At 44.1% G+C, this 14,568-nt stretch overlaps 1 protein-coding gene across 5 annotated transcripts in view; it reads left to right on the forward strand.

Moving 5' to 3' along the window:
* TPD52L1 (TPD52 like 1) overlaps nucleotides 1-14,568 on the forward strand; it is a 121,723-nt gene that overhangs the window by 72,924 nt on the left and 34,231 nt on the right. For all 5 annotated transcript variants that reach the window (XM_045294488.1, XM_045294490.1, XM_045294491.1 and 2 more), the window contains exons 2-3: nucleotides 24-139; nucleotides 9,516-9,664. In XM_045294488.1, the coding sequence (XP_045150423.1) occupies nucleotides 24-139; nucleotides 9,516-9,664 (265 nt within the window). The remainder of the gene's footprint in view (nucleotides 1-23; nucleotides 140-9,515; nucleotides 9,665-14,568) is intronic.

Consider the following 14,568-nt stretch of genomic DNA (forward strand, 5'->3'; position numbering starts at 1 on the left):
TACTTTCTCAATCTTGTCTCCAGGTTTGCTGGAGGCCGAACCACTACAGGGAAGAGACGAAGATGCAGTAGCTGGTGCCAACTTCTCTAGCATGCTGTCGGAGGAGGAGAAAGAAGAACTTAAGGCGGAATTAGCTCAGGTATGGCGAGTGATCTTTTATTTATTTATTTTTAAATCATTTTATTAGGGGCTCATACAACTCTTAACACAATCCATACATACATCAATTGTGTAAAGCACATTCATTGTCCTCATCATTCTCAAAACATTTCCTCTCCACTTAAGGCCCTGGCATCAGCTCCTCATTTTTCCCCTCCTTCTGCTCCCCTCTCCCTCATGAGCTCTTGATAATTTATAAATTATTATTTTGTCATATCTTTCCCTGTCCGACATCTCCCTTCACCCACTTTTCTGTTGTCCGTTCCCCACGGAGGGGGTCACATATAGTTCCTTATAATAGGTTCCCTCTTTCCAACCCACTCTCCGAATTCTACCTTGCAAGTCTGGCTGGACCAGAGGATGTACACTGGTACAGATAGGAACTGGAAACACAGGGAATCCAGGGTGGATGATCCCTTAAGGACCAGTGGTGTGAGTAATTTTTTTTTTTTAATTGTGACTTGGGTGAAAGTTTACAGAGCAAATTGGTTTGTCATTGGTTATTAATCTTTTTGTGGTTAATATTTCTATCTTGAGAGTTATTCAGAGTTTGATAATTGAATGTGCCTTTCATTTAATAACTGTGCAGGAGTTAGACTCGTAATGCTAATTGTTCATGGTTTCTGGGTGTTGCACATGGGTTAAGGGGTTGATTGCTAGCAAAAAACTGGCATCCCAAACCCGCCCAGAGGCCCTGGGCAGACAAGCTTAGTGATGTGCTTCGGAGAGGTCATGGCCTTGGACGCCCAGGGAGCAGCTCTGTTCTGCACACAGAGATCAGGGTGAGTTGGAAACGACTCCCCGGTAATGGAGAGCAACAGTTGTCCACCACTCGTTGATTGCGGTGGGGAAGTGGAGAGTCCTACGGCTTCTGCAACACTGATCATTTACTTCTAAGAGGCACCCCTGTGTTTCTAGCACCAGCACCACGATGGGGTTAAGAAATCACTTACCAACCTGATGGAATCCGTTCAAGACGACAGCACAGGTGCCAGCTCCTTTTCATAGCCCTGTTTGTTTTAGCTCGGCAACCTAGAACAAAAGTAGTTTATCTTTTCATGAAAAAGTCAGCCATCAAAGCAACTATTAACTTGTGTGTACTCTCTTGCAAGAAGATGAAAGCTCGGGGGGCCAGGGAAAAGCCAGGATTCCTTCAGGCCTCCTGAGGTCGCGTGTACTCACTGGAGGGGGTGGGGGCTGGGGGTGGGCCGGAGTTCATCATGATTGTGACTTTGTGCAAGCGATTTTTGTTTTCCAAGATGCACTAGTCCTTAAATACTGAATGGAGACACCTCTACTTTGTAGGAGCCACTTGTAGCACCAAGCAGTAGGGCTGGCAGGCAGAGGTCAACATTTCCTCTGCCTTCTTTGTCCCGGCTGTAGATGAGGAGATCCTGTTGGAGGTGGGACCAGCTTTCCTACAGCCTGAGGCGGTGGCTAGAGCCCCCCTAACACTCACTGCTGTGCTTGCTCCGGAATGTTGATGGGCTAGCATTCTGATCACCCGACTGGTGATTCTGTTCTCTTTCAATAGCCCATGAGCCAAAATGGCATTACCATGAGGGTCTGTCTAGAACTGTGCAACACACGGGTTTCGGTGGATGGTTTAGGGGAGTGGATCACCGGAACTTTCTTTCCAAAAGTCTCTGGGTAGACTCAAAGCTCCAATTTGGGGTTAGAGGCTGAGCACATTCATGTTTGAACCACACAGAAATGCCAATATTCTTACAAGCATTTTTGATGACAGAACAGAACATTGAATTCCTTGCGTGGCTCAAATGGTTAATGCACTCAGTCATTCACCAAAGCGCTTGAGGGTTGCAGTCTACACAGAGGGCCCAGGAAAGAAAATTCTGGCGATATTCTTCTGACAAAGGAGGCATCCAAAATCCTGTGGAGCACATGGGGTCACAGGGAGTCGAAATCAACTCGATGGGAACTGGTTTGTAATCATAGTAAAGGCGGTTCAGATGATTTCAAAGAAAACTTCATTATAACATAAACAAGCAGCTCGCTCCTCTGGTACAACCTGAAATTATTTCAATAAACACAGTGCCTCAAATCAAATAGACTGGTTCTGTAGCTCTGATAGTCTGTGGTCAGTGAACTAGAACCGCACGGTTCACTTCAGATTGACTACAGAAGCCAGCATGCGTGGGCCAGCATCAGAATTAAACGTAAATATTTTCTTTTCTCAGAACTTTGTCTTTTCATTTGGGCGAAGGTGGACGGAGCATATCAATTTTCCCTTCAACATTCAGGCACGTTTTGTTTCATGCTGTTGATTGCTATCCCCACGGTGTAACCGCCCTCATCCCACTGCCTCTCCCCTGTGTTTGCTGTTGCCGTCCTTCACTCTGTCTCCTGTACATTGTCCCCGGGGAAAATATTGTCCTTTTGACCCCACCTGGTTGAAGATGTACTTCCATGATGGTTCTAAGGAAGGTGTGCTTCCACAGACACCTGAGCACCTTATGGTTCTGTCTGTTATGTGGCTGTGAGTTGAGCCCCTATGAGAGTGAGTTCAGGTCTAGGTTTGGAAGGTCACTAGGGGTCATAGTCTTGGTCACTCTGTCTCTGGCCAGATACCTGATCTTTTTATGATTTTGAGTTTCGTTCCACATTTTTCTCTCCCTCTGTGCATGGACCTTTCAGGATGGTCAGTAGTGGCAGCATGGTACCATCTGATCTCCGCTGGTGGCGGTAGAGATTCGTGTGTTTCATTAGTCCTTTGGATTAATTGCTTCTCGGTGTCTTTAATTCTTTGAGGACTATGTTGTGCTAATTGACCTTGATGTCCCTTGATTGTGCCTCATGACCTATTCATGTCAATTTTAGCGGCCAAAGGTTATGCTCTCCACTGTTTAATTCCTCCCGCTTTATAGCCTAGCTTAAGTTCGGGGACAGCATTTGTAGCAGACAGACTACTAAAACGTTTTTATTTATATGGGTTATGGGATAATTGAGGTCTATATACACCGACCTGGCTTAGAAGGAGTACCGGCCAGAGCGTTCCTTAGCTGCAAGGACGATGAGACTTCGTCTCACATACTGTGGACATATTGGCAGGAGAGACCAGGCCCCGGAGAAGGACCTCGTGTTTGGTAAAGGGGAGGCGCAGCGGCAAAGAGGAAGGTCCTCAGGAAGATGGACGGACAGTAGCTGCATCAATGGGCTCAGCTATAGGAACACTTGTGCAGAGACTCAGGGTCACTGTGAGTCGGAAAAGACATGATAGCCACTAACAATATTTAAGCATTTGCATATTTATATGCATGTGTATTTCTATGTGTGTGCTTGGCTTGTGTATGCTTACTCTCTAAATATCGAACATGAATTACTTTTATAATCGATTAAGATATAAAGTCTTTATGATTCTCTAATGACTCTGAAAATCTAGCCATGTTTTCAGAACTTACTCTTTCATAGACCACATTGATAAGCTTCTAGTTCATCTCATTGCTTAGGCTTTTTCAGCCCAACTTCGGAAGGTATCGCTAGACTCCTTATTACTGTGTTCAAGTTGTTGGATTCATGTTTGCCTCATTTAGAATTCATTAGTACTCATGCCCCACTTTGTATGTGTGCTCGTGAGTTGTGAGGAACTACTGGATCTTGCTAAAAGTCATGTTGGGGGACTTCCAGCAGCACGTGAAGTTTGCTTTCCCCACTCTTTCACACACAGACACCTGAGCATGCATGGGTCCTTTCAGGTTACAGATATATTCTGATTACTACAAGTGCTAGGATGTAATTATAGTCAGAGACTCAACTCAGGACCGCCATCGCTGGCCTTAAGAAGAAGCAGGACATCTTTTAGATGGCTCAGCATTTCTGTCTCAACTGTCCACAGGCTTTTTTTGAATGGTCCCTGGTCCAAGTAAATCCTTTTGTCTAGTGTTTCCATGCAGTACATATCATATTAACTGTCCCTTGGTCACTTAGTAGCTCTCTCGGTTCTTAGATCTATTGTTGTGGTATTGAACTGCTTTCTGTTCAAGTTACCCTGTCTTACCTAAAAATTCTTATTTTACTATTAGTTTTTGTTGTTCCTCTGTACTCTGCTAATTTGTAAATCACACTGTATCATGTATGTCTGAGTGTATTTTGGGATAAACAAAGTATATAGAGAGTTGGGCATTATCTGCAATTTCAGGCATTCTCTGGGGGTCTTGGAATGTATCACTCATGGATAAATGGGGACTACTGTAAAAAACAAACAAAAAAGCCCCAAATAGGATTACAGTCTCAGCTCTTCCATCAAGCAACTTCATCTGTGAATGGGAGGGCACATTTATTAGAATGTTTATGATCCTTTGAGCACTTTCATTTTGTGACCATGACATCAATATTCATTATCTCTGAACTTGGCCTATGAAGAGGATCTTTGAAATGACTCCATTTATGTGTAATTTCTCATCCTGATATAGAACCTTCTGTCTGATAAAGGGAACTCATCCCGTGTTAGGAAGCAAATATAATGAAGATGTGTGGGATGAATATGCACTTGCATTTGCATATTTTAAGGAGTTCATTTCGAGTATATACGTAAGCAATATATTTCAGGAAGTTAAATGTCCAATGTTGAATCTCAGTTGGAAATCATATGATTTGAAAATTTCTTAGGGACCCATAAAATCTGTATTATTTTATGTGTATTGTTCATCTCTCAGGTAGTACAGCCTGAGTAGTACAGGTACACAAACCTACCTCCCCACCCAACCAAGCATTTGGAGTTTGCTCCTTGTTTGATTAATACCTTGTGAGACTGTTGATTTGTATTTAGGATATAAGACTTTTCTTCTTTTTCTCTCTTTTTTTCCCTCCTATTTTTTTCTCTAATTCAATTAGGATACATTGACCATGGGCATGCTATGCTCCCTGATACTAAGAAACACTTAAATTAGCTAGAGAAACCATGGTATTTCACAGAGAGTAGTTCTGTGCCACCTTCTTAAGATATGGAAATTTTGGTCTGTTATAACACACTCAGAGATCCATCTCTACCAGATGTTTCCGAACCATGCCCCCCCCCTTTTAAAAAATCATTTTATTGGGGACTCGTACAGCTCTTACCACAATCCATACATACATCCATGGTGTCTAGCACATTTGTACATATGTTGCCATCACCATTTTCAAACCTTTTTCTTTCTACTTCAGCCCTTGGTATCAGCTCATTTCTCCCCTGCCCCACCCTCCCTCCCTCATGAACCCTTGATAATTTATAATTTTTGTTTCCATGTCTTACACTGATTGATGTCTCCTTTTACCCACTTTTCTGTTATCTGTACCCCTGGGAGAAGGTTATATGTAGATCACTTCTCCCCCCCACCTTCCCCATACTCTCTTGGTATCGCTACTCTCATTATCGGTCCTGAGGGGTCCTGGATTCCATGTGTTTCCAGCTCTTATCTGTACCTGTGTACATGCTCTGTTCTACCCTGATTTGTAAGGTAAAATTGAGGTCACGATAACGGGGAGGGGGAAGCCTTAAAGAATTAGAGGAAAGTTGTATGCTTCGTCAGTGCTATACTGCACTGAAGAGACTAGCTCGTCTCTTCCTTGTGACCCTTTGTAAAGTAATGTCCAGTTGTCCACAGATGGGCTTTGGGGTCTCCACTCCACACTTCCCCTCATTCACACTGATATGATTTTTGTTCTGAGTCTTTGATGCCTGATACCTAATCCCACCGAGACCTCACGATCACACAGGCTGGTGTGCTTCTTCCATGCGGACTATGTTGCCTTCCAGCTAGACAGCCGCTTGTTTATCTTCAAGGCTTTAAGACCCCAGACACTATATCTGTTGATAGGTGGGCAGCATCAGCTTTCTTCACCACATTTGCTAATGCACCTATTTTGTTTTCAGTGATCATGTTGGGAAGGTGAGTATCACAGAACGCTGGGTTATTAGAAAAGTACTCTTGATCAACGAGGGAGTACTTGAGTAGAGGCCCAATATCCATCTGCTACCTTAATACTTAACAAATAAATATGTGCACATAGATCTATTTCCCTGTCATTATATATAATTATATTTACATATGTATATGCCTGTATTTAGACCTCATAAATGTCCTTTGCCTCCTCATTCTTTCCTCTACTTCCTTTAACTTTCCTCTTGTCCCACTATCATATTCGCCCTTCATTTGGGTTTTGGTGATTCCTCTTGGCTACATTGCTCTTGATCAAGCCCCACCAGGCATCCTATACCATCCTCACCATCAATTTTAGATCACTTGTTGTTTCCTTGTTCCTGGGTTGGTTGACGCCCCCTTTGCCTCCCCCACCTCCCCCTCTTTCATGTCCCCCTGGAACCGTAGGTCCCATTGTTTTCTCCTCTGGATTGTTTATCCCAACTATCTTATCTTGATAGACATGCAGAGACAATAATAAGCACAAAACAAGACAGAGCAAGACAACAGAAGAAACCAAAACAACAGCAACAACAACAAACCAACAACAAAAAAAGAAAATCATATAAATAGTTCCAGGTCTGTTTGTTGACCCTCAGGAGTGTTTTCCGATCGAGTCTGATGGGGTGCCACACCCTGGACACTAAGTCTATTTTTGGTATTCCCCAGGGACTTCATTGCTTTGCTCCTCTTGCTGCTCTGTTGCACATCCTTAGCGTTTTGCTCCAGTGTGGTGGGGTCAGATCAGGCACAGATTCTGCACTGTGTCCCCAGTGCTGTGCCCCATAGCGCTATGGGTCAGTGAGGGACGTCATGTTTCTTGGTGGGACTATGACCCCTTTTAAAACTTCTACCTGGAAAAATATATCATTTGCCAAACTAAGGGAAATTCTTGCAGCTGCAATGACAAAGAACTCACATCATTACTATGTCTTGTTTTTTAAAAAAAGACTCATATCCAAAACATAGTCAAGGGTCATCAATAAGAAATTAAAAAGAAATTCAAAGCCAGGAACTACCTCCTTTGCCATGGTAGCAGGAGAACTAGATGGTGCCTGGTTACCTTTGCTGACATTTTGATGAAAGATTCTATAGAAGAATAGAGATGACGAGGGGAAAACACAAACCAGAATGTAAAATCCTCATGGAATCCTGGAGTTGTGGAGACTGGAGAAACCCCAGAAGCTCTTGTTCTGAGATAACCTTCAAATTTTAGACTTAAGAAGTATATCCATGGATGTCTTTTTAAAGTCCCAGTAGATTAGGGTGACTAGTAACATGTGTCTGCCTTGAGCATGCTCAGAATAAATCAAAACATATTGCTGCTGGGGGGCCTGTACATACATGCACAGAGCGACGCCCAACAAAATGTGCTTGCACGTGCCTTTGTCATCAGTTTTCAAACAAGCCTTCTCAGTAATACATGTGTATTAGTCATATTGGGTGACTTCAAAAAATGTATAGTGTGGAGAAAACAAGTTTGAGGCCAGGGTTAATACAGACATTTTTAGCAAAACTCAAGTTGGCATCTTCCCAAGTCATGGAAGCTTTGCACTAAGTTGATGAGAATAATGTTACAGGTTTTCAGGGCACCACACGTTTTTAGGTGGCTCAAGGTTGGAAGACCACATCAATACATTCAAGGCAGAGAGGTTAGCTCACCAGGTTATGGTAACAGTGTGTTTGTTTCCTTTCGTTTCTTGACAAAGGGGTCATCTTGATAGAGTTTCTCAAAAGGCACAGGACGATCCCAGGGGCTTATATGAAGACGATTTAGGAAAATGAAATCTACAGGGGTGAGAAGGACCATGAAAGTTGCACCAGGGAATTTTTTCCCATCACGACCATGTACTCGCTCAGTCTTCGAATTCTCATATGAGAATGTTCTTGGGAAGCCGTACCCCATCTACCTTACAGCTCTGATCTTGCCCTCTCAAAGTTATTTTTGCTTCCCAAAGATTGAAAAGGAGCATGACTTGAGTCCTTTGAGGCTGCCAACGTGCCTTTTTGATGTGAGGTATATCGGGGAGCACAGAATTCTTCAGAAAAGGGTGAAAGCAATGGCAACACTGTCTTCAGAAGTGTATGCACCTAGATAGAGAATAGAGAGACAGTCGTTTCACATTCTGATCCTTTCTGCTGAACAAAGGTTTCTGTGCTTCCGTAGCAATCCTTCTGTGACTTATCCTCCTATGCTCTTATAAGATCTACCAAATGAGATCAGTTTGATAACAGTAACTCAAAAGTTAGATAGGAAACTTAGGGGACAGTGATTCACTCAGATAAGGATGGTTAAAGTGGTTGCACAACTTGAAGAATGTTATCAATGGATATATTCTCAATGACAGAAACAACAAATTAAAATAATTTTATTTAAATTCATTTAAAACTATGAAAAAATTATTGATCCTCAGAGGCAATCAAAATGCAAGTCGAATAAAAAGTGATTTGCGATCTTTATAAAGTGAGCAAAGAAAAATTACCACAGCACTCACTGACACTGAAGATGTGATGAATTTTCAAAAATTGTTATGGAGCTATAAGTTGTTGCATATATTCTATAACGGGTTTGGACAGTATACTTCAAAAACTTTTAAAAATGTGCATTTTCTTTCACTTGTAGACTTTGACAGGGGTAATCAGAGCATTTCCAAGAAAGCAAAATCGAATGTTTATTGCATCTTATCTATTCTATTGCAGAATAGAAAACTCTAACCACTATCAATTTACAACTAACAAGTGTATTAGTCTATATTCATATAATCACAAGTGCTCACAGGTTAGTCATTAAATGGATGTATGATTATTTTTCTTGATATAGGGAAACTCCTAGGACACATGGATGATTGAAAAGAAGTTATTTATAAACTAAGGCATGTAGCACAAAACCAATTTTTGTTAAAAAAATGAAATCTCTATCCAACTTTAGAAGATGGCTGTAAGGTTAGCCAAGAAATAAGTGTTGCCTATTTGTATCACAAATGAAAAGGGATTATTTCCTTCTTTGTATTTTCCATGCCACCTGAATTTTCTCCAGGAACATCAAATACTTATATCGTCTTAGAGCCAATAAATCTATTTTTATTTTTAAGTATTAAAGTAGATGACATCTTTGTGTTCGGTTCAGCCGAGCAGAAACTCACTGCCATTGAGTGGATGCTGACTCCTAATGATCCTATAGGGCAAGGTAGCCCTGCCCTTATCGGTCCACAGCACGGAAACATCGCGGAAAAGCCGGTAGAAAGCCTCTTCTTTCTCCAGCTGGCCTTGTGGGTACCAGCTCAATGCATGATGGCTCTGAACCAGGCTTTAGTGAGCAGAGAAGAACTGTGTAAACAAGAGCACCCAAATGACTGCTTTGCAGTCCCAAGAGCTTTCGTACTTTTCTACTGTCTGACCTTTCCCCCCCACCCCCCTCATTTTCTCTCCTACCTGCAGCTAGAGGACGAAATCACAACTTTACGACAAGTTTTATCTGCAAAAGAAAGGAGTCTGGTTGAGATCAAACAAAAACTCGGCATGAGCCTCATGAATGAACTCAAACAGAACTTCAGCAAGAGCTGGCACGACGTGCAGACCACCACGGCGTAAGTATGATGTTAACAGAATCATTCAAAATCCGCCACCCTCCGATTGCACCTGCCCTTTACAAGGTTGATTTGGCGCTTAGAGTTAGGAAACGTTGTCTTGCCTGAAGCAATAGCAAGAAATGTGCACAATCATGAAGTCTGTTGCATGTGAAGCAGACTTATGAAATAAAGCTTTGACCATGACAACTCTAATTCCTAGGGTTTAAATAATTTTTCTCTATTATATTTCAAAAATATTCTTTAGATCTGTATTTTATATTTTTCCCCCATAAAAACTATAAAGAAGCTGGTGTTTCCTTCTTAGACTACTTGACACACACTACCTAATTTGAATTTCTGACACAAGTGGTCAACAGTTTGTCTAGAGCCTTATCAGCAATGATTGAAACTAAGAACTTGTGCCTCTCATCTTTTGGGGGTGTGCATCTCACCCCTAATTATCCTAGGAAATATTGAGAGCTGAATTTAGGCCAACAGAAATAATTTTTGACTTTGCCTTTATTCTTATCTGTAATAGGCTAGGAACAGAATTACTTTGGTTATTCTACGCGCATACTTTCATTGATTTACTTTTTAAATTATGTGAGATATGTAAGTTTGGCAGTCCTTTTCTAGTGATTTAAAATATTCTGCTTACCAGGTGGTCTTGTATTAAAGAGAAGACACATATCTAGCGCCTAAATAGGGGATGTGGTTTTTCTTCTTTTTGAGGGTGGAATGATTCGGTGACATCACATAAGCTCTAGTCCTAACTCTGGCTCCAAATTCGACCATCAAGAAAGTTTTCTGGGTTATGCAATGCAGGTTCTTCCCTGGTAGCAACCATTAGAATATAAATGTATGGGATTCCTAATACCGAAGTGTGAGTCAAATTCTTTCTGTACTGATAGCTTCCCCCTGAATTTTTTTTTTTCACCAGGAAGTGTCCACTTTATTCACAAGATCAGGTGCCCTCACATCACAATATCCGAACTAAGAATGATAAACTGCCTGCCTGCCCACCCCCCTCCACAGCTGTCCAGGAATCAAGGCTGCTCACAGCAGAACCGCCCCCACCCCCACCCCAAGCTGGAACTCACACCATCCCAACACCCCAGGACAAGGCCCCAGGCACCTACTGAGCCCCAACAGCCAGGCAGTGGCAGGACCTCCTTAGGGAGAGGGCAGAGGGGTGTCAAGGGACAACAGCAAGGAAGGTCCCCCCTCCCCACTCTAGAAATGTGCAGGCAGGCTGCCCCAGTAAGATGCTCCTGCCTGGCTGGCCCTGTGAGGTCAGCATGGGGAGTCAGTTGAGCATGGGCAGGGGCTTTCGACTCCTGTAAAGACTTACAGTGCAGAAGCTCACAGGGGCAGTTCTACCCTGTCCAAAAGGGTTGCTATGAGTTCGCGCGGACTCGATGGCAGCGAGTTCGGATTGGTTGTAGAGGAGAAGGAGTTGCCAATCATCCACAACAGTTGTTTCCGTTTTGCTGGGGCCAAATTCCTTTTCTGGTTGCTGAGAAATAAGGTCTAAGACTTTCGCTTCTGTGTGAAGATATGTTTTGTACAAGGAAGTGGACCTAAAAGGAAGCCTGCAGTCTCCCCAGTGTGGCTCCCTTAGTTTGCATGTGAAAGGAGGGCATCTCTCTCCCTGTAAAATGGCCCACACTTCTATACATGTACATGTCTCTTCTTAGACACTCCAAGGGCTCATCAGACAGTTGGGGCACAGTCCGGAGTGGGGGAGACTAGACCGGGGAGCCCATGGGTTTATCTCGGCAATGAGCAGCAGTAGAGGGCCTGATCTGACCTCCTGGCTTCCCCATTGCTATGAGGCAGGGGTCTGACCAGCCTCCATGGTCTCTCCTTCTTCACCTATTCTGGCGCCGTTCCTCCCACACTATTATACATCTATGCCGGGTTCTAGAAATCTTTGCAATGACCACACAGAACTCAACAGAAAATGCTCCCAGTTAAGGTGCGTGCGTGCGTGCGTGTGTTAGGGAAGTCAATAGGTGGTCACAAGTCGGGATCAGCAAGCAGTCATGCTACAGCCATGGGTCTCCTCCGCCAGCCGCCGAGTCTCTCGCTCCAGTTCTTCGGCTCTCAGCCATGTCATCTCTTGGCGTTAGCATGCACGGGCTACAAAGCCATCCTGCCTGTCACTGTGTCCTATAGCTCCACAGTCTCCGGCCAGAGAAGGAGAAGGTTCCTCACACTCTCTGCACTGCTTCTCTGAGTCTCTGTGCCACTGTCAGTGAGGCCGCCGGTCCAGCAGCCTCCGCCACTTCAGACAGAGGTCTCAAATGCCTCCTCCCATGGTTCTCGGGCTTTCTTGCCTCTCGACCTCAAAGATGACCTGGTGCGTGGTAACAAAAACTGACCAGCCCCCTCTTTTCATGTTGCATATGCCTGTTTCCATAGTCCCACCCGATCACTTGGTGGGACTTCCAGAGACTTGGGTAGAAGAGCCACATTAGAAATGTCACTCGACCACAGCCTCCGGAGACCAGCCAACCTTTGCAACCCGATGATGACAAATCCTCAGGAAGATGAGAAGGCACAGTGCTGTGCCTCACGTTAAAATGCACATCATTGTACCACATGAATAATACCTTGAGTCGATCAGCTATAGTTTAGGCACTAATTAAATGAGTGCCTGTCTCAAGCTTGGTATTTAAGGACATACAATAGCAGCGACAGCAACGACACCTAACAACATAGCACAGGATGCCCTGCGAGTGGGAGGCTACATTCTCTCCGGGTCCCTGGCTCAAGCGGAGTCTGTATTTCCTCCAGCCCCCGGGCTTCACACTGATCTGAGCTTCCTCCTGGGGCACAGGAACCAGGAACCATCTTTCTGCTTGGCCTCCTTAACCACGCTAACCAGACACAGGACCAGGAAATTCTAGTCATTCTGGTTGGGCTAGAGCAGGCACAAGGAACTGTGTCCAAGACCAATGTCATTTGCTCTGGGTCTGATGAAGGTAGGAAGGGAAGAGGTTCATACTGTTCCTGGAGTTGATGATGTTGTTGTTGTTAGATGCCGTCAAGTTGGTTTTGTGTCTTCTCACGCTCATGTACAACAGAGCAAAACACTGCCCGGTCCTGCGCCATCCTTACAGCCATTCTTATGGGCTACTGCGCCAATCGGTCTTGTCAATGGCCTTCCTCTTCGGTGCTGTCCCTCTGCTTTGCTAAGCATGTTGTCCTTTTCCAAGGACTGATCTCTCCTGGCCTGTCCAGAGTCCGTGAGAAGTCTCATCTCCCTGGCCTCGAAAGAGCGTTCCAGCTGTACTTCTCTGGCTGTACTTCTGGTACTTAGTCCAAGACAGGGCTTCCAAGTAGAGCAGAGCAACTGAAGAAACTCCCTCTGGATGCAGACTAGGCGGCTTTGTTTTTCCCGTGTTCGACAAACATGATTCATAACCAGTCCACTTAGTGTCACATTTCCTGCTGGAGGAATCAAACCTGTAGTGTGGAGCTTACACGCACATCTGAAAAACAAAAGCTTCCTGTGTTTTTATTTATTTATGAAGCGTTATTACAAATAACCAGTTAAATGACAAGTGTCAAAAGTAATGTGCAGAACAGTGCGGGGTATTTTGGCCATGTCAGCAAGGCATCAAACCTTGTCTGGAGTCGCCTGGATGTGTCGGACTTAGTCAGGGCAAGAGTGTTGGGAGGGGTCTTCAGGGGGAGGCTCGCCTATGGGAAGAAGAGCCACAGCAGGAAAGAAGTAGCCCTGTGTGCGGCTAGCGGGGAGCGGTAGTTAACGTCACGTCACACAAAACCTTAAGGCATATATTACTGAAGTTATTCTTCCTCCAAATCAACCTATCATGAGAGTTATTTAGTCAACAAATATTAACGAGTGTCTACTGTGAGGTATTTTCCCCCAGGGGTTAATCTAAGTCCTCAGATTATATAAACCCACAAGATCAACAAGGTTCCTACTCTTCTGGAATGTCAAAAAAGGACAGGAAACAAAGCAGCCTAACCTGAGGAGAGTGCCTGCCAGCAGGAGGCGGCGGAGCAGCTTTGGTTGGGGGATCAGGCACAGCTTGGTTTTGGAGGTCACTTTGCGCCAAATCCTGACCTACAGGAAATATCCAGTCTTGTAACAATCTAGGGCGAAGGGAAACATGCTGCAAAGTCCCCAAGGCAAGAAGGAGCTTTGGTAAAGTGACCAGATTTTACCATTGGTAAAGCGCGACACCATTGCTAAAACTCATATCCTGACGAAATAGCCACATGGCAGCCGAAAACCGTATACCCTAGCTTGTCGTGCATTCTTTGCAAAAATCAGGCCTTTTTTAAAATGCTGCGGGACGTGGGAAAAATTGTTAAAAATTGGGACCGTCCAGCCCAAAGCGGGACGTCTGGTCACCTTAAGAATTTGAGAAGTGACCTATTCCGATTCCCCCCATTAGCATGGTCACTCAGTTTACTTTCTTCGTGTCATAGAGATTGTGGAGGCAGGACCATGAATGGAAACCAGACAATCACTTATGAGGCCATTGCTGTATGCTAGGTGGGTGATGTTGGAGCTAAGAGTGGTCAAAGATGGGATGGGATCAGGTATCAGGCATCATCAGAACAAAAAATCGTATCATTGTGAATGAGGGGAAGTGCAGAGTAGAGACCCAAAGCCCATCTGTGGGCAATTGGACATCCCCTTATGGAAGGGTCGTGGGGAGGAGACGAGCCAGTCAGGGTGCAGTATAGCAACGATGAAACATACAAATTTCCTCTAGTTCCTAAATGCTTCCTCATCCCCACTATCATGATCCCAATTCTACCTTACAAGTCTGGCTAGACCAGAGGATGTACACTGATACAGATAGGAATCAGAAACACAGGGAATCCAGGACAGATGAATCCCTCAGTACCAGTGGTGAGAGTGGTGATACCGGGAGGGT

This window comes from Echinops telfairi, unplaced genomic scaffold (assembly GCF_000313985.2).
Source record: "Echinops telfairi isolate 266 unplaced genomic scaffold, ASM31398v2 ScPeMD7_3533;HRSCAF=4204_0, whole genome shotgun sequence".
Classification (NCBI taxonomy): domain Eukaryota; kingdom Metazoa; phylum Chordata; class Mammalia; order Afrosoricida; family Tenrecidae; genus Echinops; species Echinops telfairi.